This window comes from Poeciliopsis prolifica, unplaced genomic scaffold, assembly GCF_027474105.1.
Source record: "Poeciliopsis prolifica strain line A6 unplaced genomic scaffold, Auburn_PproV2 SCAFFOLD033, whole genome shotgun sequence".
NCBI classification, from domain to species: Eukaryota; Metazoa; Chordata; class Actinopteri; order Cyprinodontiformes; family Poeciliidae; genus Poeciliopsis; species Poeciliopsis prolifica.
Genome location: NW_026562408.1, coordinates 4,285,853 through 4,311,530, shown reverse-complemented (window position 1 = coordinate 4,311,530; position 25,678 = coordinate 4,285,853). Strand labels below are relative to the sequence as shown.

The 25,678-nt window shown below is 36.5% G+C and overlaps 3 protein-coding genes and 1 pseudogene across 6 annotated transcripts; 3 read left to right on the top strand and 1 right to left on the bottom strand.

Moving 5' to 3' along the window:
* Positions 1–200: 200 nt before the first annotated feature.
* ca4c (carbonic anhydrase IV c) lies at positions 201–7,616 on the top strand. The gene is made up of 8 exons (XM_055051645.1): positions 201–261; positions 2,519–2,563; positions 3,971–4,135; positions 4,229–4,374; positions 5,183–5,275; positions 5,854–5,920; positions 6,763–6,926; positions 7,200–7,616. Exons 1-8 carry the CDS (start codon positions 207–209, stop codon positions 7,392–7,394), a joined length of 930 nt encoding a protein of 309 aa, XP_054907620.1. The 5' UTR covers positions 201–206; the 3' UTR covers positions 7,395–7,616.
* Positions 7,616–17,936, bottom strand: asl (argininosuccinate lyase). Of its 3 annotated transcripts, none has more exons than XM_055051642.1 (20): positions 17,864–17,936; positions 17,735–17,795; positions 17,154–17,327; positions 16,642–16,838; positions 14,675–14,824; positions 14,187–14,381; positions 12,045–12,128; positions 11,851–11,907; positions 11,669–11,766; positions 11,520–11,597; positions 11,340–11,417; positions 11,203–11,255; positions 11,061–11,123; positions 10,850–10,964; positions 9,682–9,766; positions 9,301–9,360; positions 9,127–9,210; positions 8,767–8,847; positions 8,434–8,540; positions 7,616–8,251 (listed from the first exon to the last, which is right to left on the bottom strand). In XM_055051642.1, the coding sequence occupies exons 5-20, from the start codon at positions 14,687–14,689 to the stop codon at positions 8,107–8,109; spliced, it is 1,398 nt and encodes a 465-aa protein (XP_054907617.1). In that variant the 5' UTR covers positions 14,690–14,824; positions 16,642–16,838; positions 17,154–17,327; positions 17,735–17,795; positions 17,864–17,936; the 3' UTR covers positions 7,616–8,106. The 3 variants fall into 3 exon arrangements, with proteins under 3 accessions (XP_054907617.1, XP_054907619.1, XP_054907618.1); XM_055051644.1 differs by having other exon boundaries at positions 14,675–14,818; XM_055051643.1 differs by having other exon boundaries at positions 17,154–17,213.
* Positions 17,937–19,109: 1,173 nt separating this feature from the next.
* Positions 19,110–21,647, top strand: LOC129373410 (serine protease FAM111A-like; annotated as a pseudogene).
* Positions 21,648–22,442: 795 nt separating this feature from the next.
* Positions 22,443–25,198, top strand: crcp (calcitonin gene-related peptide-receptor component protein). 2 transcript variants are annotated; one of them, XM_055051314.1, is made up of 6 exons: positions 22,443–22,481; positions 23,569–23,605; positions 23,698–23,796; positions 23,882–23,976; positions 24,072–24,129; positions 25,038–25,198. In XM_055051314.1, the coding sequence occupies exons 1-6, from the start codon at positions 22,474–22,476 to the stop codon at positions 25,185–25,187; spliced, it is 447 nt and encodes a 148-aa protein (XP_054907289.1). In that variant the 5' UTR covers positions 22,443–22,473; the 3' UTR covers positions 25,188–25,198. The 2 variants fall into 2 exon arrangements, with proteins under 2 accessions (XP_054907289.1, XP_054907288.1); XM_055051313.1 differs by lacking the exon at positions 25,038–25,198 and adding an exon at positions 24,678–25,026.
* Positions 25,199–25,678: the final 480 nt, after the last annotated feature.

The following is a 25,678-nucleotide window of genomic DNA, read 5'->3' as shown; positions in this document are numbered from 1 at the left end:
GCACGCGCACACACACACACACACACACACACACACACACACACACACACACACACACACACACACACACACACCACACACACACACACACACACACACACACACACACACACACACACATCATTTGAAGCCCTCCCACCCACAAATGCTGCTCCAAGTCAGCCGATGGAATAAAATCTCACTTCTCGCCTGCTCTGCTCCCAACGATGCGTTCTTCTCTCTACCTCCTGGCTTTCCTCTACCTGCGCTCCAGGGCATCAGGTGAGACTCAAACAATGATTTAAATTATGTAAATGATAGCAATTATGACATTTTTCTGCAACTCCAAAAAGCTAAGTGTAACGCTTGAATGTGTTTTAAGACATGCTAAGTTTGTGAACTTGTGAAGAAAACTGAAAAAAAAAAATTCAGTTTTGACAGAAAATATTTTTTTACACATCTGAATCAAGTAAAAATTTAAATAAAAGAAAAGAATCAGCAATTATTGTTGAATAAAATACCAAACAATAGAAATAATGAAAGTGTGGCTGATCAAGGTGAATTGTGGAACAAACTGTCAAGGCAATGGCAAATAAAAACAATAAACTTTAATTAAAATATTCTTCATTTAACCTTTAAACTGAGATTTATTAAGAATAAAAATTTTGACAGAAATGTTAATTGTGCCTTTACATGGAGTACTTATAAATAAACTACTCAGTGTGTTCAATATTAATACAAATGTTTTCAAAATCTGATAAGGTATCCTAAATTCAAAAACTTTTTTTCTTATTTGTGTCCAAATATTATTTTCAACATTTCTAAATACTAATAACAATAAAATTCAGTGTTTAAAGTGCAATGTTTAAATGCAATAAATTACAGAAAGTCTGTGTATTTACAAATTAAAACTACTTTTGGGATTAAGAATGAAATACATGTGTGTTAGTGCACATAAAATCTCATTGTTGAAAGCTTTTTTCTTTTCCTACAGGAAGAAAATACAATAAAATACTGTATTATTTCTATAAAATGATTGTTTCCTCATGATTTTTAGGAACCTCCTGGTTCACATCATGGGTCTGTTTCAGACAAAGAAATTAAAATGAAGACCGTAAATCGTTCATTTAATTAAAGGAAACCAATTGAAGCAGACGTTTGATTCCCGTCTTTGGCTTTTCTTTGCTGCTGACTCTGACAGGTGTGTGAGCCAGGTGGGGTAAAACCCGCTTCCACCTGTGCATTGTTCTCACCTGGTGAGAACTGTTGTCCCCTTTCAAAGGACGCCATTATGGGTTAATCTGTGTCCTTGTATTAGCTAAATGGTTCTCTATTCCAGCTTTCATTCCCACCACAGAGCCAAACGCTGGAGGGTTTTTTTCTCATCAGCAACATAATACACAGCAGCAGGACAACAGTAAATGACTTTATCAGCACCTGACGGAGCGACGAAGTGACGCAATCAGCAGTTTCACAACTGCTCCTTTGTGACACAAATAAAGTCTTACACTCCTTGTCAAAAGAACATTTTTAAATCAGCGGTGGTGCTTGAGAAAACAGATTTATGTTCGAATATAATAGGAACTTATTGTTCATTAAGAAACTTATGCTTCAGTCTTTCAGGAAAATGTGCAAAAAAGAAAACCTGATTGTGCATACATGTCACATTCAGGCGCTGGAGTTTTCAAATATGACCAAATAAATTCAATATTTCTCAGAAATTATAAGATGTATGTGAATTGTTCTGGTATCAAAATAAAGGTAAGACTCCAGAGAATACTCTAAACTACAAGAGTCAAACTCATCTTGGAAATATTTACAAACACAAACACTTTTTATTTTATTGCAAAGTATCACAAAAATAATCACAAAATCCTGGAAAAAAGATGGTCAATATTATTGTTTATTTTTAAGAATTGATATTTTTACAGTTTGTGATCAGGTTTTATTAATACTTTCTGGCACAACTGGCCCTTTGAAAGCATTTATGATATTGATTTGTTCCAAAACAAAAAGTTTGACACAGCGGTTGTCGAGGTCTAAAAAAAAAAATCTATATTTTTTATGACTGAGTGAGACCAAACTAATATGGCACACAGGAAAAAATAAAAATGAATAAAAAAATACTAATAGGATGCATTTTGTGATGGTTATTTTCTCTGAAAGCATGGAGTTGAAATCCAGAACATCTACAGTTCATCCCAAAAGTTAAAGAATCATTTTAATTTTTAGTGTATCATTTTCCCTATTGATTTAACAGAAGCATCGAAATAAACAAAGCATTTAAAAAAAATAAAGACTACACGGAAACATATAACAAACTAGTGAACAATCCAGTTGCTGGATTTGTTTGTATTTTTTGTTGTTTTATGTCTGATTTCTCAAAGTTTAGTTTTTGGGATTAATCATATTAACAGAAGAATAGGAACTGTTAGAGCATGAAAGCTGACCTAATTATTTTATTAACTTCCTGGATGCTCTTTTTAACAAGAAGTTGCAACGAAAGCCCCGTTTAAGATTTTTTCATATGTGATTGCAGCTGAGTGGTGTTACCAGAGCCAGAACTGTGATGACACATGCAAAGGTAAGAAAAATATTCAGACAATAGCAAAGTAATGTAACTCGGTTTAATTCAGATTTCTCTACATTGCTAAAAAGTGCAACAAATATTATATCAAGGAACTTCAAATAGGTCCAATTCAAATCTATGGATGAATTTTAAAAAAAACAATCAATTAGCAGTAAATATGTTTTTTTAATCCTAGACATGACACATTAATTTGGTTTAAATTTAGTCTTTTTAAAGCTCACAAATAATCTGTGCATTTTAATATAGACTGACATTCAAATATTACATCAGTAGGATTCTTCCTACACAGAACCTCCAGTATATCTGTGTGTTGAACCATTTTGCTGAAACTCTTCAGTATGCAGTGATGGGAAAATAAGCTCCAGATCAGTAGTGCATAGATGCTGTTTCCTTTCTTCCAGAAGAGCAGATTATTTATTCTTAATCTGAATAAGAGACAGTGGCAGTGAGACAGAGCACTGTAAAACATTTGAGCCACATTCAGTTGTCTATTATCGTTAGTAAATTTAGCCAGTTTTAGATTTTGAACCTAAATGTTTGTGAAAGATTTACTTACAGCAGTAAGTTGTGTTAACTTTTTTATCAGTTTTCTCAAACCTCCAAAAGTTGAATAAACTACAGATTTTAGGGTATCACTTAAAAAAACTGAAAGAAGAAAAAGAGCAGAGTATTTCCCACAATGCTTAGTGGCATGTTTTTGTATCATGAGATGGAAGTGCGTTACATTGATCTGACTCCTGTTTATTATTAAACCAAATGTTCATTTTAATGCAATTCTTAATAAAATTCATCATCAGATCAGAAATTTTGTTTGTGCAATTTGAAACAAAAATTGTAATTATTCTAAAGTAAAATAAGTTTCTATTTTATCTTGATATTGTGAGTAAAATAATACACAAATGTGTGCTCTGTTTTTTCTAGCATATTGTGAAATAACTATTTGGTTTAAGTTGCAGCATTAAGTTAAAATTCAAAATTTAAGATTAGTGAACTTAAAAAAGACAACCTGCCTCTTATTGTTAAATCACCATCATGAACTTTAACTTCTGAGTTAAAACCAAAGCAATTTTTTTGTTGATTGGCAGCAGGTGGACTTTTAACTTCAAATGTTTTACAGTATGATGTGATAACTCTCTCTCTCTGTGTCTCTCTCTCTGTCTCTCTCTCTCTGTGTCTCTCTCTCTCTGTCTCTCTCTCTCTCTGTGTCTCTCTCTCTGTGTGTCTCTCTCTCTCTCTGTGTCTCTCTCTCTGTGTGTCTCTCTCTGTGTCTCTCTCTCTCTCTCTGTGTTTCTCTCTCTCTGTGTGTCTCTCTCTGTGTCTCTCTCTGTGTCTCTCTCTCTGTCTCTCTCTCTGTGTGTCTCTCTCTCTCTCTCTCTCTGTCTCTCTCTCTCTCTCTCTCAGACCCGAGCCGCTGGGCAGCTCTGTTTCCCAGATGTGGAGGTTTAAGGCAGTCGCCAATTAACATCGTGACCAATAAAGTTCATTTCAGCAGCGCCCTTCCTCCCTTCAGCTTCATCGGACACACCGACTTAATCAACATCACAGTAGAGAACAAGGGCCACTCTGGTAATGAAAAACAGCAAAGCCTGTTCTGTTCTCCTCCCTTCCAGAGCCTCAATGCTTGTTAGATTCACACTCTGACTCTGTTTCCCCCATTAGCTCACTTTGGTTTACCGCAGTCAGTGCGGCTGACAGGAGGAGCTCTGCCGGGTCACTACAGAGCCGCCCAGTTTCACTTCCACTGGGGAGGGACTGGGACACCGGGATCAGAGCACACCATTGATGGAGAAAGATTCCCCATGGAGGTAAGGGAGTGAAGGCCAGGTAAATTATAGGATTTTGAATTATTCCGCATCTGTTCCTCAAAAAGTGGCACTACTAACATGTTCATGAATGCTCTTAAAGTTAGTTATTCTTTTTGTGATTTTTTGCAATAAAATTAAAGTGTTTGTGGTACTAATTTTGAAATATTTGTGCTTATTTATGACTTTTAATTACTCAATTAAAGGTGAAGCAGCTGTTTAGTAGAAGTAAGAAAGTTTTTCACAAAATTGTCAAAAAATAAAGAAAAAAGTCATAAAAATAAAATGAAAGAAAAAGCCAAACAAAAAATAAAAAGTGACATTTGACCACGAATATTATGATTATTATAGAAATAAAATATAATATCTCAGATATTGTAACCACTCTGTAACTTATGGTGAAATACTAAACTCTACTACTTAAGTATTTATAGTTTTTCTATAAGTTACAGTTTGGTCACACTATCTAATCAGGACTATCATATTATGTGGATGTCTATATGTCCATAATAGTCATTAATGTTGAGATTTTTCTATCCTTTTTTCGCCTTTCTATGTATTTTTCCTTTTGCATTGTTGCAGTTCCCCCAGCAAATTTTACATTTTTAGTGACTTGTAGTGTTAAAATGCAGCAGGATTACAATGTATGGTGGTCACAGAATATGGTGTAACACCGGTATTGATTATTAACGCAAATATTCATTTCAAATTTAAAACGATTACAATGAAAACTGGTTTATTAGGATTATTTTTGGCAGGTTTGTGTTCTGGGTGTGACTCCTTATAATACCTTTCCTTTCTGTCTGCACAGTTGCACATAGTCCATATTAAAGAGCCTTACGGCTCTCTGGAGGAAGCAGAACACGATATGGGGGGTATCGCTCTGCTCGCCCTCTTCTTTGAGGTAACGCATCACTCTACTGCCAGGGTGTCCAAAGTGTGGGCCTGGGGGCCATTTGTGGTCTGTGGAGTAATTTTATGTGGCCTCTGACTGCAATTCAAAACTGGTCATCCAACAACTTTTGGAATTTTTTTAGGATGAGATTTAAATGAGTTCATATCTTCTTAAACTGAGAATGTTAAGTAAGACACAAAGAATTTTTCTTGAGCCTTTTTTAAATAATTTTTTCTTTTTTATTTATTTCATAATAAGTTGTGCCACAAAATAAATGAAAATTAATAAGTTCAGGGAGTTAAATAACTGTAAACATTAAAGCAAATGTAAAATATTACATGTTTTATTTATTGTTTTTGTATTTTTAATGGGGGGATTCAAATTTTGACCCCTGAATACTTTCAGCTTGGGATTTTGTTTGGACACCTTTCACACTATGCACTGCGTTTTGTTGGTCTAATACATTTAGATTGGGATTGTAATCTGACAAAATATGAAGAGCAAATGATAATGTAAACATCTTTCAAAGATCAAATTATCTTATGTTACTATTATAGATTATTGTATTTTTGTTGACTTCCTCACAGGAAACAGCAGATGATCATCCTCATCTAGATACAATAATTGCTGCTCTGGGTCAAGTGCAAAACAATGGTAAATATATTATTTTTTTACTTTAAAAGCACAAAAACATATGAGTAATGTGTTCCGGTTCAGTTACAAAATAAAAAAGCGACCTAAACACCAACTCTGACAGATCATCAGTAGATCAGGTGTTTAAATGAGCTGATCTGCCACCGCTGTCGTAGATTAGCAGTATTAGCAGCGGTGTTATTAGCTAATCTAGCAGCGGTATATTAGCTATTGCTGCTAGCAAAGCATAAAATAAAGCTATTGCTGCTATTAGCCTAATAGCTGCTAGGTTAATTGCTGCTATCTTGTTAGATCGCTAATAAGGCAGTTAGCTTATCAATCATCGCAAAATAAAGGTCTTAGGTTAGACTCAAGTCTAAAAACACTACCGGACTAAATGTTTTAGTATTTTTTTAAAAATGTTGAACCCGGAAACGTATCGTGGCGTTGTTGTCAGTTGCTATGGCAACGAGTGTGCGCGGGCGCACAACGGCCGACACAGAAACCGAGAGTAAAAAGTGGGATTGAATTGTCCTTTAACGACTTTCTGAGTTATTTTCCTCTTTGCTGTGGCGCAGTGCACTAAATTAACAATACCTACATTTCTGGGTTTAATTAGTCAGTTAATGGTATCGTTCTACTGCGGCTACAGATGGCAGATAAAAGAAGAGCCTTTTGCCCTCCAGCGCTGAGCGCATGCGCGAAATTTCCAGCTATACGCAGTAACATGCAGGGCAACCATAGGACACACATGAACTAAAGAAACAGCACCAAAGGAATTCACTATAAGTCACATCTGACAGAAACAAGCTTGCTAACTTATTTTTTTTTCTGGCTACTTCTTTATTTCTGACTGTGTTAAGGTAGCAGCACAGTGATTCCAAACTTTAGACTGAGTTATATCATCCCTCCAGCCACCGAGCTTCACAGTTACTACCGCTATGTGGGCTCCATGACAACTCCAGGATGTGAGCAGGCGGTTGCATGGACTGTGTTTCATAGGATGCTGTCAATCAGCAGTCGACAGGTGAGGAGTCACATTTTATTCTGATTTTTATCTAAAAAAATACATATATTTTAAATCTGCTAGTTAATGACGATCTATTTGCATAGGGTAGTAACGAGCTACATTTACTAAATTACACTCACTTGAGTAACTTTTTTAGAAAATTTACTTTTATGAGTATTTTACTACGCAGAACATTTTACCTTTACTTCTGTAAAAAAGGTAAAACTTGTTTTCCTTCAGCTGTTTTTTTGTTTTTTGTCAGTCTCATCTTTTCTTTCCTCTGCTCCCCAGCTGGATGCCATACTTAAGCAGTGCAGATTTTGGACAGGGCAGCCCATGACCAACATCTTCAGACCCACGCAGCCTCTGGATGGCAGAGTAGTTTACAGCTCCAAGTCAGGCGCAGCTCAGAAGAGGGTGAACCAAATGTGGTTCGTCGTCCTCTCCGCTCTGTTCATGCCAATGATCCTGATACATATTATTTAGAACATATATTCATATAATAGAAAAATCAATTTGTTTCAAATTACACAGCCTCCAATAGATGTTATGTAATGATTCCTATGACAAGTTTTCCTGTTACTCTTGAAGTAAACAATTCATACAGCATGGTTGTGCCGCCATCTTCCAGCAAAGGTATGGTGTATGTTCGGTGTTTTTATTTTTGAATAAAAGAACCGTCATTTTATTTCCATTTTTAGATTTTAAAATAAAGACGAACATTAAACTTTTACCAAAAGAAAGAGCATGTTTATATTGTCTTCAATAAAATAATACATATTGATGCAAAATCACATAAGCAAATAGAGTTCAATACTGCAAGTCTTTCAGAAAAAAACAGTATCAGAAATTTTCAGTACATTGGTATAAAATGGGCGAAGGAATGGAAGACGTGTCAACAGGCACAAAACAGTAAAAACTGGAGGGAATTTATGCAGTCATCAGTGGATGATCTGAAAACAGCTGGAAATTAAATAAATCAACACTCATGGTTTATTTGAGTGAAGTCTGTAACATTATCCTTTATTTCATAACTTATTGACCACTGCTCAGGTAAGAATACATGATCAACAAAAGTATCTTAAGATGAAAGTCACTTAAAGCAAATTGATTTCAAGCTTTATAAAGGCAGTGTGATTTAAGGTGTGAGTAATTCACTTTGACTGGAGTCTGACAGATGGAGGTCACAGAGGGAAGGTCACTGCGACTGAGTTTTCAGCCAGTTCCTCAGGTGTTCCACCTGGGCAGAGACGCTACTCTTCGATGTTCCCCCAGAAGCGCTGTACTGCTCCACGCTGCTCCTGTAGTCCCACACTGAAGACACATCACTTCCAAACAACGGGCTAAAGTTCACACACGTATCCACATGGCGCACACAGACAGAGGAAAGGAAGATTGATTAAAAAAAATATTAGCAGAACTTCTATTATTTAGTTAAACCCACAATAATTTATTCCTCTAACTATTAATTTGATGTTTCATCTGATTAAAAACATTTATGCATCCGTACAAAAGTGTAAACTACCTGACAGCAGTGAGGTCCACCTCAGTCAGTTGATTCAGGGAGACATTTTTAGATTCAGCTGTAAATACAGCTTTTCCAGAGAGACCATGGGCTTCTCTGAATGGCACCTGGAATGAGAGGAGTGTCAAAAGATAAGCATTAACAAATTATAAAACAATAAAAACTTTTTCACTGCAAGAACACAAAATCTTAGCAAGTAATTTTAGACTAGTAGTGAACATATTTTAAATCACTTAATTTAGTCTAGAAATTAGACTAGAATTGGTAAGATTTTGTTATTTTGCAGTGTTTTACAATTACTTCATATTACACAATATTGTTGGAGCATCTCACCCCTTTTCTCACGAGGTAATAGGCCAGATCTGTGGCCAACATGTCGGGACTGAGCGCAGCTTCCATTACACTCTGGTTGATCTGAAACACAAGAGAACCAAATTAATAACATTTCACTATTTAAAGAAAAATAAGAAATCTAACTTTCACAACTATCGTTTAAAATATATTAAGATAAAATCCAAAAGGATTAACAATGGTTTATAGAAGGTTAGATTCTCCACAATATGTATATCTTGCAGGAACTTTAAAAATAGATGTAAATAACATGTACAGTGGAAAAAAATGACTGATAGATTATGTTAATTTTTGGGGTCTCAACTCTCTGGATTATTTAGGTTTTTCTTTTTATGTTTTCACCTTTAGAGTCGACATGACTCCAGTTGTCACCTGCAGCACAGCATGGACAGTATCATAGCAGTCAAACATGGCTTCTTTGTCCTCCTGAAAAAATCCAGAAACCACAACATAACAGGAGGTTTCATTTAAATCTTCAAGTGAAGTTATAATATTAGAAAAGATAAAGTTTTAAACCTGCAGATCCTTGTTATATGTGCTGGGCAGACCCTTCAGAGTCATCATGAATCCTGCACACTATTACAAAACAAAAAGAGGTTGCAGAAGAACATTATGAAGTCAGACAGGACACCTGGTGTTTTCATGTGCCAAATCAAATTATTTCTGAAAGTGAAACGGCTTTTATACCTCTAATTATTTATTGCAACAGATCAAAGTGAGCATCGTCGCTTTGGTAAAGTGAATGAACTAAGTAAGCATTAAAATGATACTTCTTATTTACAGTTCATGCTGTTCTCTCTACAAATGATTATGATCATGAATCTTCATCCCTCGGTATAAACCAGTCCTACAATAAAACAAATATAAAGTAGATTTTTAACTAATCTTTTGTCTTACTCTGCCAAAGACACGACCTGCTTTACTCCTGATCAGCTCCAGACTGTCTGCGTTCTTCTTCTGCGGCATCAGACTGCTGCCTGTGCTACAAATCACACAAATAAGTGTCAGAAGATGAAGAAGAGTGTTGCAGAAGGGCAACATTTCAAAGCAGCTTTTAAAGAAAATAAGCATTAGAAGACAATAAATATAATTTATAGCCAACTATAGTTCTCAACACTGACTCTAGGAGTGACAGGCAGATGTAAGATAAATATTTTACAAAATATAATTTAATTTCACAGATGTATCCGATATGCAAAACAAACTTTTAATTTGCTTTGTAGACAGGGATAGATTATATTTAAGAAAACTTTAGCATCTTCACTTTGATACTTTGTAAAGTAAACACATCAAAAAGTTATCAGATTGTTGTGACTTCAATCATGTCACAACAGTTTATTTGAGCAATTTTTAAAACAACTTTAAACTGAAGTGAAATTGTTTTTACATCGTTTTACATAAAAGTCAATGGTTCTTCACTGGGACACAAATAACCATCCCGTTTCTGGGTAAAAATTCTTAAATCTTATTGTACTTCAGAAAAACATTTCAAAAAGTATTTTTAATTTTATTAGCCTAACTATTATAATTGAGTGGCATATTTTACGTAGTGCATGCTGAATATACCACTGGATCCAAAATGGTGAGGCCAATTTTTATAAAAGCAGGTTGTAAAAACCTTTGAAGTCAATCAACTAAGCATCCGTGGACTAAAAAAAAAAAAAGGTACATGTTAAAAAAAATGCAATTGTTAATTTCTTCTGCTTTATCTGTACATTTTGGCAATAAATAATAAGAAAAAACAACTCATACGTACTTAAGTTACATAGTATTCTAAAAGGTTTTATTTTCACCAATATAACAATGAATGAGGTAAGAAAAAATCTACAAAACTTTCATTTTTTGCTGGATTATACAGCAGGCTTTTTTTAATCAAAAATGTTTAGTCCTAATTTTTAGGATAAGTCTAAATCAGAATCTGCAGGTCAAACTTCATCGCCATTTTTTAAAACAATGGCGTTAATAGTTAACAGTTAATAAAACTTTTCCTAGATTTAATTCACATTTGTGAAGACTTTTGACAAACTGAAGCAAAAGAAACAAAACAAAAAAGAACAAAGTTTACCTGTAGGCATCGGAGAGCGTGACGAAAGAGTACTCCTTAGTGCTGTACAGCATGAGATCCTCGGCCATCTTACTAAGGTGGGTCAAACACAGTGAAGCCCAGAACAAGAACTCCGCTTTAAAAAAAACAAGTACTTTAAAACACAAATATGAGAAGGCTTCGCTTAAAACAATTGCTTATGTTCAAAGGCTGAAATATACGGTTGACATACCAACAAAGTCTCTCTGTCCTGTAGCATCCAAACTGTTTAGGCTGATGCCATCAAATCCCAACTCTACACCCAGAGAAGAAGAAATGTTCAGCATATTTTTTTATTAGCATTAGTAACACAACAACACTCAAACTGATCTGACCTGCCCGCAGTAGTTCTCTGTCGATGTCAAAAGGTGTGCCCGCGATGGCACCGCTGAAAACAGAAAGAGTCATTCTTGTTACTTGATCACATCAGTGAATAAAAATCACAAAACGGAGGGAAGCGTTTGCACTGCACCTGCCAAGAGGTAAAATATTTGCTCTTTTCTTGATCTCCAGAAGCCGCTCCACGTCTCTGCTTAAAGCTACAGCATGGCTGAGAGAACAAAATGAGAAAAGAAAAACACGGTGAACATCCATTAACATAAAAAAAAAAAAAGAAAAATAAACTCTGAGGATTTCATTGTTAAAGGGACACCTCAGAATCCAGTGGCTCCATCTGATTGGCTGAGCCCTCTGCATGTGGGTGTAACCAGGAAAAAGGACATCAATTTCTCTGTAATTCACAAAAGATTTAATGAAGTAGAGTAAAAAAATTTACTTTATTTAAACTCAAAATGGTCTTACATTGCTGCCCGCTCCACCATGGTGGAGATGAGCTGCAGGGAGTTATCTGTTAGCGTAGCGACGGCGTCTCGTAGCCACAACCTCATGTCCGTCACCACCTGTTTAAATGAATCACAACACACAATAGATATGTTTTACCTTCAGCTGACCTTTACTACAGATTCAATGATGGAAAAACAAACCTGATCATTTCTGCTCCTACCGGTGTGCAACTTCCCTGCAGGAGCACCAATCAGCTCCTGGACAAACCAGCAACAAAGAAACAATTATTTATTTTTTTTTTACATATTTTTAAAATTCATTATTATATCTTTAGTATAAACAGTAGTTTGGACAAGTTTATATACCATCCTGAAAGAGACAAGCTGTATATCACCTTAAGCCTGCGTTCGTTGGCTGTGTGAATGTCTTCATCTTCAGGTTTGATCAAAAATGCACCTTTAGACCATTCTTCAGAAATCTGTGGAGCAAAATGAGGGTTAACCAGGGTAAATGTTTATTATCTCATAGAAATTAGAATGAACCAAACTGATTCAAACAAAAATATTAGCTAAGCTGGGTTCAGTATTCCTGGTTATTGAACCTATTTGTCTTGTAAGTTACACTTTGTTAAAGTGTAACTTGTGTTTTCCAGTCACATAGAATCATTTCAGAGCACAATCAAGCAACTATGTTGATTGCAACATATAATAGGTTAATATTATAATGGAATAACATACACCATTGTTTTTATAATGAAGGTGTATATTATATCTTATAATATATACCTTCATTTAAAAATAGGTGTAAGATATTATATCTTATAATATACATCTTCATTATAAAAAAAGGTGTATGCCAAATGTGACCAACAGCCAGTTTTACTTCGTAAATTAAAATTGACTTTCTATCTACTTAAGAAGTTCTTGTTCTTTCCAAAACTGGATGTAATCACAACAATGATCCTCTGTTCAACATTTAACAAGCAGTATTTCACAATAAGTAGTTCGTATATTGAGCTCAGCAGATGCACAGTTCCACCAGGTGTCTAATTGCTGCTGGCTAGTCTGAAGGAACTGTGTTTGGGAGGGCTGCTCTGTGAGGCAGAAGCTCTGAAGTTTGGAAACTGCAGCTCTGAGGAGAAGCTTCAACTTTGAAGGTGGAGCCATTCAGAGGCTTTTTGCACAACTGAATGGTTGCTATAGTGAATACAGGATTTCTCAGACATCCATGAAAGAGTCAAAGCAGCTTTCCAGATATGATTTGAGGAAAAATATTAGAAAATGATCTAAAACTAAAAATATATAATGCCCCTTTAAACTATAATGACATTAAATAATTATAAAACGTATCCATAATTAGCTACATTTTTCAAATTCTGTAAAGCAGGCTGGATAGTCGGGTTTTCCAGTGTTTCTTGCACTGATGAAGCAAGCACTAGTATGAGATGGAGTAATGCAAAAACCGCCCTGAATGAAAGAGCCAGCTGACAATCTGTCACATGACAGGTGTCATCACGTGACTCTATTGTGTGCAACTCGCTCAGCAGGAATCCTGCACAATGGCACATTCTCAGTTGTCATCTATTAAGTCCAACAGACAGCTATGCACAGAACCAATCTTCTGCAAGTTTTAACATAGTAATAGCCCTGTCCAAATGTTGAGTACTTTTGTTTGTCCTCATAAAATTTCCCAAATTTTGCCACATTACAACTATAAATTGCAGTATATCATGTTGGGATTTTTAGTTGTCATATTTTATACATAAATATGTGAAGGGGGTTAGAGTTAGGCCTGCATCGTATTCACCTCCTTTATTATAATAATCTATTATAAAAACAGAGGTGGGTAAAGTAGCCAAAACATTGTACTCAAGAAAGAGTAGCCCTACTTCAACACATTTTACTCAACTAAAAGTAAAAAGTAGTTGTACAAGTATTTGGTAAAAATGTTACTCAAGTATTGAGTAACTGATCAAAATAACATATTTATGTATTAAATATTTAATAATTAAAAAGTACATAACCAGACAGACCAAAATATAAAGCTATGTGGAAAATTTGGCTAAAATTTTAAAGTACCAAAATTACAATAATTTATATAAGTAACAAAATACAACAAAATCAGGAAAAAATAAATGTTTCCAAGTTAATTTCTTGTCATAAAAAACTTATGAAACTTTAACAAATACTGCAGCTGTGAGTCTGTGTCTGGTAATTTTTTTATTCAGTTGGTGGAAAATCTAGAAACTTTTCTCAAATAGGAGAGACTTCATAATAAAATTACTAAAATAAAGGTAAAAAGTACAGTGTTGTAAAAAACACATTTAAAAAATAATTTTAAAAAAGTTACTCAGATAAATGTAATTGAGTAAATGTAACTAGTTACTACCCAACTCTGGTGTCCAATAATTTTTGGTTAAAACAAGCTTGTTTTCTATTTAGAGAACAGAGTATCCAGAAATATTATTTAAGTTATTGCCTAACTCTGTCTGTTATAAAATCCAGTAACGCAGGTCCAGCAGATAGTTCATCCATACCTGGTCCATCCCCTGCAGTATTTGCTCCATTTCCTCCGTGCTGACCAGATTCGCCTTTTTCAAAGCTTTGACATACGCTTTGCTGCCTCGGATATCAGCATCCCACATCCTCTGGTCATAGGTGATGGACGCATTGAATTTCTCCATGATTGGGTCGGTATCTCCCACGAAACGGCCTCCCCACAGCTTGCTTCCCTGAAGAACAAGCAAAAGAGCAACAAATGGGGTGAAAACGTTCAGCTTTAGTGTGTCAACAGCTAGCTATGATTTAGCTTTAGTGTGTCAACAGCTAGCTATGATTTAGCTTTAGTGTGTCAACAGCTAGCTATGATTTAGCTTTAGTGTGTCAACAGCTAGCTATGATTTAGCTTTAGTGTGTCAACAGCTAGCTGTGAGTTTCGCTTTCGGTGAAAACAACAGCGTGATTTGATAAAGTCCAGCTGACAACATCGGAACAACTGTTGGTTGTCTCTTCAGCTGAATCGTACCTCGGTGTTGGCCATCTTTTAGTCCTCGGAGATTTGAAGAGTCGTAACTGGGAATAGTTGTTCGCTGTGGGAAGGAAAGAAGCCAAGGGTCCGTACAAGTAGGTGTCGCTTTAAAGGGCGTCAGCAGAGACGTCAGTGCGTCTTCTGTTGCTAGGAAACAGTCCGGAAAACAGGAAGAGACGCAGGTTTTACTTATGCAGGTTTTATAATAGTTTTGATGTATTGTTAAACAATATATTTTCTATTTAATTTCTGCGGAGCTATCTGTATATTAGCGAGTCGACATTTAAACAAAATTTAATTTAAAAAAGATTAACAATCGCAATACGCGTTTATTTATGTATTAGATTTTTTTTGTTTTAAAAATGAAGAATGAAAATTTTCTCCCAACATGACAGTGTAGAGAAAAAGAATAAATGTTTCCAAATGTAGAGGTTTTGTTTTTAGAAATAAATACAGTTAGAGTTTTTGAAAAAAAAATATTTTCCATGTTACAGAGAGGGAACAGCTTATTTCAGACAGCTAAAATATTTTGTTCATCCGTCATAACTCTGGCAAATAAAGAGCAAATGTTTCCAAATCTATATGATTTGTTGCCAATAATTAGAGGAATAAACTCAGTTGAAGACTTTCTGATTCCATATTTATGGAAACATAAAATGTCCATGTTCAAAACATGGAAATGATACAATTTAAGCAAATTAACATTAAAACTACAGCTTACAGTTTTTTTGCTGAAAATAACTGACAGATTTCAGATTAGGTAGATGTACTAAGAAAAACAAAGACATAAAACACAAAATATGAAAAAGTATGTGTAGGCTTCAACAGTAAATGTATTGCTATTGTAACCAGTGACAAGCTCTCAAACGCTCTTCGCCCCAAGGCTCAAAGAATTCAGTAAAAAAACTCTCTGTAATAGTGGACACCATTGAACCAGTGTCAACCAGACAAGGCACCTTTACTCCAGCCATGTTCACTTCAATATGTGGGCAAGAAGCAATTAATGTAGGTGCATCTGCCGAACACAAACCATTAGTTGAGCCTATAGAAGCCCCACCCGAGCTGTGGCTCTGCAACGCGGTGGGCGCTAGTTTTCCGAAGGCTGACTCCCCTGACGTGGCCCTGGCAAAAATGGCTGATGGAAGGCAACCTGTGACCCCCCACACTCCCTGGCGATATGTCCAGGCTGTTGGCACCGTCAACATATGATAGGACGGCGACGTGGAGAGCGGCTGCGCTCTTTGGCAGTTTGGAGGAGGGTAATGCTTTGAGTAAGCCGATTAAGCTGCTCCTGTTGCTGTTTTAAAAGCTCTTTTAACTCTTTGACCTCACCATGAGTGGGGCTAGCAGTAGCTGGTGACCCACCATGGACAGCAAACTGAAAACTGGGCGCTGAAGGCAGAGAATTACTCCGGCCTCTCATACTAGCTGGCAAACCCTCTAATTCCCACCTCATTGCCTCACCTCTAACATCAAGCAATGTTGCTGCCGGTTTCAGACGTACATACTGTTTTAGCGCACGACGGAGCGCACCATCAAGGACATATTCTATGAACTGGTCACGCAAGAGAACTTCAGCATTAGGCATATCCCTAGGTGCCTGCGCTTTTACTTTCTCCATGAGGCTCATCAATGCGAGGGAGAACTCTTGCAACGTTTCCCCCTCTAATTGCTTTCTGGAGAAAAAGGCCTCCTGTAATGCAACATGCGACTCATTGTAGCCATAAAGCTCCTTGAGGATAGAAATAATTTTTGCCGGATCACCCCTTTCCTGACTAGACCGATATTTAATCTCATCCCTGGCCTCACCTTCTAAATGGTCATACAAAAAGAAAGCCTGATCTGCTACTGACAAATTTCGAGCCCGCATACACGCCTGTACTTCCTCAACCCATTCACTCACACTAATCCCCATCCTCCCCCTAAACATGGGACACTTCCGGTCACGTGGGATAAACACTAACCTGTCTGTTACTTGGACGGTGGGGGTTGCAGAGGCTGAAGACGGCCCAGCACTGGAGCTAGATGTGGAAGGTGAATGCTCTGTACGCAGCTTTTCATTGTCAGCCTTCAATTGAGCAACCAAGTTCCTCAATTCAAGTAGCTCTTCCTCCATGACTACAAATGACCAGCTCAAAAAAATGAACCGCTGCTGTTTGTCCTTAGCACACCAAAAGAATAAAGATTACTGCTCAAACATCAATGGCACAACATACAATAAAATAGTGAAAAAGTCTCAGCCTCAAACTGTTAAAAAACAGAATCCTGCTCACAGCGCCAAAATGTGGTGGGACCGGTGTGGTTCAATAGAACTATTTTTAAGACAAAATTGTAATAATTTATCCCCAAAAAGTTATCTTCAAGGCACACAGGCCGCTACATATGAGGCTTGAGACAATCTCACTAATTTCAATAATTTTATTTATTACATCAGTTCATGCTAATCAATAAAATACACTAAGTTAAAACCACTCACATTAAATAAATAACAGTGACGGCTCAAGTCAAGGGTGGCAGTGCAGTTCAGGGTAGTGACCTAAATAAAAGAAACACAGCAAACAAAACAACAAAACTAAAGAAAATTGTGCAGCAAATCAAAAGAGTACCACCACCCGGAAAGTCCACCATCAACACCACGAACTGGCCTTTCCTGTCAAGATAAAAGACATTCAAATTACATGAGTCATTTCATAATTGTCGTTCAGTCAACAATCAATCAGCAGCAATTGTCAATTAAGAATTCGTCCTGGGATGCCACGCCACAGACGCCACTCAAGAGCGGCAGCAGAGTCCGTCCAAGCTGGTCGCCAGTCCGAACCAGCCAAGCTGGACAAAGGGCAGGAGTCAGGTTCACGCTGACCACGACGGCTGGCAGAGAGCCAGCAACCAGAGCGACAAATGGACTGCCGACGGACAACCAAAATAACAGCTGACATCAACCAGGAACCACAGGGCAACAGGCAAACAGCCGGCCAAGGACAAACAGCAGCGTCTATAGCAAACATAAGTGTTAAACCTCAAATCTAAAAGCATGCAGGTAATGAGCTTTTCACTTACCACAAGCTCTATGTGTAGTGCCTCTGGCTGGGAGGAGGATCAGGCAATTTACACAGGCCACCTAGGTGTACAGTTAAAGCTAAGCGAAGGCTAGGCTAACAAACAGCAAGTATAGGAGCGGCCTCTTACCAGAAGAAGGAGCGATCAACGTGCACACCTGAGTGTGCTACTGGCGCTGCACAGCAACAGAGGTCTAAACCGGAAACACTTGTTGACCAGGTGAGGGAGGGCCCCTTATATACAAACAGCGCCACAACCAATTAAATGCCAGCACTTGTGTGGTGCGTTCAAAACCTCCAGGGCATACTGCCAAACTATGAAAGCAAAAAAGTACAAAACAGATATCAAAGACATAACAAATGCAATAATATTCAGAGGTATACAGCATTCATATGTGTTTACAGCTTTTCTGATCGTACTCTTGGATATAGAGCGTAAACGTAGTTCGATTTCCTTAACCAAAACAGTCAAATAAAGTGTGAAGTATTGCTTGAAATTCTTGTCTCGAGTGAACGATTTAAGGTAAGCTTGGCTCGTTTTTCACCGATCACATATTATATAAATTCACGAGAAATCGGTCAGAAGCGACGCAATGCGCGCTCTCGAAACTGGGGGAACAAATTTTCACAGGGGAACAGATTTTTGCACAAAACCTCTTCTCCAGGGCTCTGCTAATGAGCTAATAATATTGGAGCCAGGTCTGCTGAAGCAGAAATAAATCTAAGGTTGTAGGATCCTGGCCCTTGATAATTGGAGTTTGAGTTTATTGCAAAGTTTATTTTAAAGCAAAAAACCTAAATATTAGCTTCTTAAAACAAGGTAACGGGATGTTATTTTCCTCAGTTTTTTAATTAGCTAACTTTTGTTCTTCACTTTCAAGGTGTGTTTTCCACACTTTCTAGTAATGAAAGTATATATAGTTATCATTACCCTAATTTTTTTTTTTTTTACTAGAATTAAAAATATACTTTCTTTTGTTACTTAACGGGAAATACAACAGCGTCACCAGCCTCACCAGGTTCCAGCAGCTTGCTCATTCCTGACAAGGTTAAATGTTTAATCCATACTTTCTTCGTATTGTGACCAGGTCCTTGTACTGAACAGTAGCTTATTTTAATGATAGCTACAGCTTTGAGTAAAAATGTTTAGAGTCCTGACTTTGTTAATCCTGTTTAGTTTAAAATTACTTAGGACAGAGAACAACTGGAGAAGTTGCAAACAAAAATCAGATGTTTTAGTCAGATTATCCTTAACTTTAAGACATAAGAAATTAATCTGTGTAGTCATAATCGTTAATAAACTTGTTATACAATCAAACCTGGAAAACTATTTTTCCAGGTTTGATTGTTTTCTGTTTTCCAGAGAGAGAAAAAACATGGCCAACCAGAAAGATGAAACTCCTCTGCCGCGTACTGTATGCAATTTTTTAAAGATTTGATGCAATTTATTTTCTATTATAACATTTAAAAGATAAGTCAACAATAATATAGTGCAGTTTGGCACAGATGGTTTGAATGTGAAAAGCAGTTTGACAATAGGCTGTAAGTTTATCTACATTTTTTCTTCTAATAGGACCAAGAGCTGCATCCGACTCATTCGTTTTTGTGGAGAGGGAATGAGAAAGATTTCAACAGCATGACCTGCAATAAAGCTGGGACTGTAGAGGAATCACTTAAGAAAAGCTCCAAATTTACAAAAATGGGAGCAAAGAACAAAGAGAAAGAACTTGTTATTGTAAGGGATGGAAAAGCCATCAGTCCACACTTTCCTTGCAGTTTAATTAAAAAAGGAGACCGTCTGACTGTGAAGTATGTAAAAGCTGTAGAGCCGCCAAAGAAACCAGTTGGTGCCTATGTTTCTCTCTGCAGGAACAAACCGCATTTTAACCTTGTAATATTCCATGTGTTGACAAAGGGAGGTAAAAATATAGTTAGAATCATGAAAAACTCTGCTCTGCGAGCATTCCAAGAGATTTCTGTTTATGCTTACAAAGGAGAGCGAGTGAAGGCGGCTCTGAAACGAGATGGACGTCTTCACAGCTCCATATTTAAGAAGAACTTTGTGCTTTCTAATAAAAGCACATCAGTTAAAAACGGAGCTTTTTAACCCTGTTGATGAGCTTAATGATGAAACATTCCAGATTATTTTGCTAGACAAGTCAGATCCACCACTGAGTTTGCCTGGTAGCCTTGATGAAGCATATCTGATGTCAAGTGAAGACCAGGGTCATTCTGAGGCAGAGAATAACATCACAATAAAACAGAAATTGGAGCCCAATGAGAAAATGACATCAAGAAATTTAGTGGTGGAAATACCCAATTCAAAAAGGATGCAGAACCAGTTATTTTTCCAGTTTGAGGAATTTGTGAAAGGCATAAAAACTCAGGTTCCTACCCTGTCTCATTTGCAGAATCTGTTCAGTGTGGATTTTGGTCAGAATTCTCAGATGTGCAGTGAGGTGAGAACCATGAAAAGACTGATGTGTCTCAGTGATTCAGTTTGTCAGGTGAGAATAAATGGCCAGCCAAACAGAAGTGGGTTCCTCTGGTTTAGTAACTACGTTCTCACTAACGGCCACGTTGTTTAAGATATTTATGATGAAAGGAGGTGCAGGTTCAATGAGAGAGTCTCTGTACACTTCTCTTATGAAAGTGTGGGCCAGGCTGATGGAGAACTGGATGTATTGGAGCTTGTTTGCTTTGAGATGAACCCTGATGTGCCCGGTTGTGACTGGGCTTTGTTAGAGCTCAGTGCTCACCAGAGCCTCCTTCCTGGTGAGCCTCTGGTGAAGCATATTGGCTTTCTTCCCAAAGATGGTGGAATTTGCATCATTGGGCATCCAGATGGAGGAGTGAAGAAAATAGATCCATGTCTGATTGTTCCCTCACAAAATCGCCTTCAGGTTGTTGAAAGACACTGGAGGGAGAATCAGGGCCCCGTTCAGTTCGTCACTCAATCTTTCTTTGAGGGTATAGCAAAATCTGTTCACCGAAAATCTTTTCTTACGTACAAATCCTGCTTTTATCATGGCTCCTCTGGTTCTCCTGTTTTTGATAAACACTGCAATGTTGTGGCGATGCATTCAGGGGGGTACATGTACCATTCTGCCAACGGTGAAACCAAAAGTGTGGTAGAGTTTGCTCATCCTTTGCTAGACATTATGGAGCGACTCATTATCTACATGGTTGTGAAAGAGAAGGTTCAGGCATTGAAGGAATACTTGGCTTTCAGTTACACTCAGCATGAAATCATTATGGAAGGCGTAAAGAAGCTGGTTGAAAAAGAAAATCTCATAGAGTTTAAAAATGCAGTCAACAATTTGATCACTGTTAATAATTTTAATGATTTGGCTTTGAACAAATTTTTGAAGTTCTTCAGTCAAAAACACGAGCATGTCTCGATGGAGATTTCCTAAATATGCCATTGGTAAAGTGTTGACAAAATTTTCTTACGGTTTTATTTAGGGATCTGTTTTCTCATTTTTTTTATTTTATTATTAAACAACTTAAAATTATGTACACATGCTTTTTGTAATGCCTTCATCATAGGAAAAAAGCTAGTGCTGATGTTTTGGAAAAAATCAGAGGCTCCATCAGTCAAATTGTGGCTGGAGGAACTGGTAAGGCTCTCATCTGGAAAGAATACGGTTTTCACTAACAAATAACTTAAAGCGATTCAATAAAACTTGGCAACCCCTTCGACAATATATTGATAACTCCATTTTAAAAAATCTGATTTGATTCTCGGTGTGATAAGACAAGTCCTAGGGAATGAGGAGGTGGGTGGGTTTTGAAATGCCCTTGTTTATGTTACCTTTGTTTTGACTTTGTATTGTCTTTCTGTTTTATGCTCACATCAAAAAGAGGATGGATTTGTATTGTTTGTTCCAATCTTCATGTCTGATTCCTCAATAAAACTGTTTGACAACACATGCTTTTTGTAGATCTGGATTTAGTTTTTTTGAAGGTAAATGTGAAAATGGATCAAATATTATAATCACTTATTTCATTTAAAATTAACTACAATACAATATGAGAAGGAAATAAAACTCTATGTTCTTCCATTTTAAAGTACTTTTAATACTGTGTCTTATTTGGGGACTTGCTGGGTAATAAAATGTCAATGAATGAAATACTCATTTTTCAAGATTTGCTGCATTTCTTTAAATATATTAGTATTAAACAAATATGTATTGATGAGATTCTTGGATATCTTTGAAATACTTTTAAGGTAAAATATATTTTTTATAATGATTAATTTTACATTTCAAAAACGGTTGAAATGACTGCCTTAGTCAATGCTTTTTGGAGCTTATCTACCAATTTTATCTAGACTAAAACTTAAGTTTTTATCAATGTTTTAGTAATCGTTTTATCTAGGGTCAATTGTAAGTAATTGATTTTCAATCCGTCTTTATTACAGAATTGAATATAGTGTACTGAACTGTACTGTATTTTCAGTAGACAGCTGAAATTAATTTGAGCTGGAGGCTTTTTCATTTTTAACCAAAGGTCATTTATTACATTAAATCTATGAAATTTAATATATTGAGTTTATGGATTTAATGCATGTATAAATTTTGATGCATGGTGTTTCTATGGATCCATTTAGGAGTAAAAAGTACAGAGAGAAGGGGGTAAGCACAAACCAAACACGTAGCTTTAAGTCAGCGGAACGTTTGCGCAATTCTTTCGTTTCCTACGGACTCTTTTTAATAACGGATCAAAGCGGCGAGTGAAATGGAAGTGTAAGTTTGTCTTTTTTATTTTCATTTATTTTGTCTACGTAGCTATTTGAGTTGCAATTATATGTTACTAATTGTACAAACTAACGGTGTAAGAAAGTACGTTTATCCTCAGGAAAACATTTAACACTGTATTAATGCTAATTGCGCTGGTTTTAAATGACTGGTTTATTTGAGTCATTTTGGGTTCATCTTCTCAGATATTTGGCTTTTTTCTAGCGGATTTAGCGTTGAATTTTAACACTAAACTAAATTTACTCAAATTAAAGCGAATTTTAAGATAAAACAAATGGCCACTTATAATAAACGTATTCTCTCTGATTAAATCGCATATTTTACTAATTACATGTGTATTAAGTAAAGGTCAATTTATTTTAAAAGCACCAAATTATGTAAAACAATGTCATCTCGATGCAAACTAATTAATATCCGTTATACAGATTGCAGTTGGGTTTTATATCAATTTGGATCAATGAATCCAATTGATTCTAGTACGGTCCAATCACATACACAAGTTCAGATCGCATGATTCACATCTTAAAATATTCAATTCAGATTTAGTTGGTTTAATATTGAATGGTAAAATGTTATTTAGCTAAGAAGGTTCAGTTAAATATGTCTTAATTTATTTATTTAAAAGAATTAAGGCAATAATAGAGAAAAAGCCAGAAGTGCTTTCTATGGAAAACGGAGAAAATGGTTCTAACATCTGTGTTAGCTGCTGTGTTTAGAGAAAAATTCAGCTAAAAACAATAACTGATCCATTACTACCATTTATATATGTAAAACAAAGAGGGTAGTAGATTTAGTGATAACAGTAACTTATTCAGTGGCTTTGTCCAGGAAGTAAAAAAATAATCCCAGTTATGGAAAGTACATAAAAAGTTACATGAAAGCAACGTCTAAAACAGAACCTGGCTCTTCTCCATGTTTCTGTTCTATATGAAATTTCATCTGACTTCTTAAAAATCAAGACAAAGTAATTCAAAGCAGCTAAAGTAATTTAAATAAATCAACAAAACTTGTGTATTTAGTCAGAAAAACCTGAAGCATGAAATAAATGAACTGTTGCGTGTTTGTGTCTTCTCAGGAAAAATGCAAATGCTGCCATGCTTTGCAACTATGAGGTGAGGCAGCAAGTCCCTCTTAACACAACTTTGTTGTTAAAGCATCACATTAGCTTCTAAGTGGATTTTATGTTTTCTTTCATGTTTTCTAGGTGTTCAAACTCCTAACAGACCTCAAGGAGCAAAGGAGAGACGCCGGGAAGAGCAAACACAGTGTTGGGCAGCAGAACCTCAATACTATCATGTATGAGGTAGGCACACGCCTCTGTTTTTCTTTTCTGTCTTTTCTTTATCCATAAAAAGCATGGAAGTAGCGTCCTCTGTCTTTTCCGTCAGACTCTGAAGTACCTGTCGAAGACGCCGTGCAGCAGACAAAGTCCTGAGATCGTCAAAGAGTTCCTCGGCACCATGATGCATCACAAGCTCACAAAGTCAGTAAGCCCTGAAATGTCTGCAGAGTTCTGTAGAGTTGATTAGATGCTTGCTGTCTCTTTAAGTCTGAATTTCATGTGTTTCCTTGCACCAGGGCAGAAAAACTACAACTGCTAAACCACCGACCGCAGACCGCAGTGGAAATTCAGCTTGTAAGTCTTTTTCACCATCATAATATCTGTGTAAAAGCTTTACTTACCATAATTTAATATTACTGACGCCTTTACATGGTGACTCTGTCTGCCAAATCTGCTGCTGGTGTTTGATACCAAAACTCTGTGAGACTCTGTTCTTTTATTTCACAAAACTAGTTAATTTCAGAACTAGTCCTGAGAAATAATTGGAAGTACTTTTCAAATCACAATGGCTGTTGCCGGATAATGCCGGGACATTAGCAAGATGATTCGTTAGCCAGTTTATGGACTTACATAAATCATGGAAAGTAGAAATATTTCCTAAAAGCTTGACTTTTGTTTTTAGTTTGAAATCAAAAACCTTTGAAGTATTGTTTCAAGCTGCTAGACAGGTGGAAAATTTTGGAACAGGAAAATATGAATATGAGGGAAATATTTGTATTTACAAAGTTTCCTTATGGTGTCTAAATATTGTGTACTTATATTCTTTCTTTTTGTGCCTTTCCCCCTACTATGCTTCCTTTTGTCCTTCTGCTTCCTCATATTTTTCCTGTTTTTCCCCCCAGGTCTTTCTTCCAGCTCCCTCCTTCCATGACTGTATTTTTGTTATGTCCTTCCTTGGGTTCTTCTTTCTTTTTCTACTTTCATCCCATGTTCTTGACCTCATTTTTTCTGCCCTTCCCCTATTCCTTCATTTTCTCATGTTTCTTGACTGCATTGCTTTCTTGTGATCTCCTCCTTATTCTTCCTGTTTCCTTCTATCCATCCTTCATTTTCTTCATTTTTTTACCTTTATATTTTAAAACCCTTTTACACAATTTTGGGTCTACAAATTGGTTTTCTGTAGAAAATGAAAATCCCTTAAAACTGTAAGGTGTCATAAAAGGCATGACTAAACGTGGCCCCCACTTTCTTGTTGTGTTGAGATGGTGGAGGAAAGTGAAGAGCGGCTGTCGGAGGAGCAGATCGAGGAGCTCATCCAGAACGTGGCAGATGTCCTCCCAGGTGACCCAGAGGAGAAAAACGTAGCTGCGGTTGCCGATGCGGAGATGGATGAAGACGGAGAACAGTCGTGACACGGTGACTTCCATGTGAAGAACTGGTTTCATGGCTAAACACATTGCAGAACTTTTCACACAAAGACAGGATGCACAGAGACTACAAGACTGCAGTTAAAAGCTGAGTTGTGAATCCTGTTTATTCAGCTAATATGGCAATGAAAACAGTTGGACCAAAACGTGCTCACTTTCACACAGAAGAGATTAATCTCTTTAAAACATGTCAGTATTGCACAGAGAAGTGCTCTCAAAAGCGGAGATGTTCAGTTTTATGTGTCAAATAACATTTATGTAACCTGCAGCCTTAAACATAAATTAAATAATTTTGTGCCAATTCAAAAGCACAATATTCATTTTTAATTTTGTTTATATTGATGGGAGATGGAACCTTGTATCTCTTGCTTTCCTTTCATGCTTCAGTTTCAGACTGAGGATAGTTTGTGTTTTGCTGCTGTTCTCTTGCAGCAGAGGAAGAATGTTCAGGTTGCAAGTGTGAAGGTTTCTGCTTT

What these genes read in the sequence shown, in the direction of transcription:
- ca4c (XM_055051645.1), top strand. Translation starts at nt 207, where the DNA reads ATGCGTTCTTCTCTCTACCTCCTGGCTTTCCTCTACCTGCGCTCCAGG. An exon ending in CCTGCGCTCCAGGGCATCAG is followed by an intron (nt 262 to 2,518) that starts GTGAGACTCAAA and finishes ATGTGATTGCAG; the next exon opens with CTGAGTGGTGTTACCAGAGC. An exon ending in AGAGAACAAGGGCCACTCTG is followed by an intron (nt 4,136 to 4,228) that starts GTAATGAAAAAC and finishes TTCCCCCATTAG; the next exon opens with CTCACTTTGGTTTACCGCAG.
- asl (XM_055051642.1), bottom strand. An exon ending in CATATAACAAGGATCTGCAG is followed by an intron (nt 9,211 to 9,300) that starts GTTTAAAACTTT and finishes GGATTTTTTCAG; the next exon opens with GAGGACAAAGAAGCCATGTT. An exon ending in GTGGACCTCACTGCTGTCAG is followed by an intron (nt 8,252 to 8,433) that starts GTAGTTTACACT and finishes TGTGAACTTTAG; the next exon opens with CCCGTTGTTTGGAAGTGATG.
- crcp (XM_055051313.1), top strand. An exon ending in TCAATACTATCATGTATGAG is followed by an intron (nt 23,797 to 23,881) that starts GTAGGCACACGC and finishes CTTTTCCGTCAG; the next exon opens with ACTCTGAAGTACCTGTCGAA. An exon ending in CCGCAGTGGAAATTCAGCTT is followed by an intron (nt 24,130 to 24,677) that starts GTAAGTCTTTTT and finishes TTTTCCCCCCAG; the next exon opens with GTCTTTCTTCCAGCTCCCTC.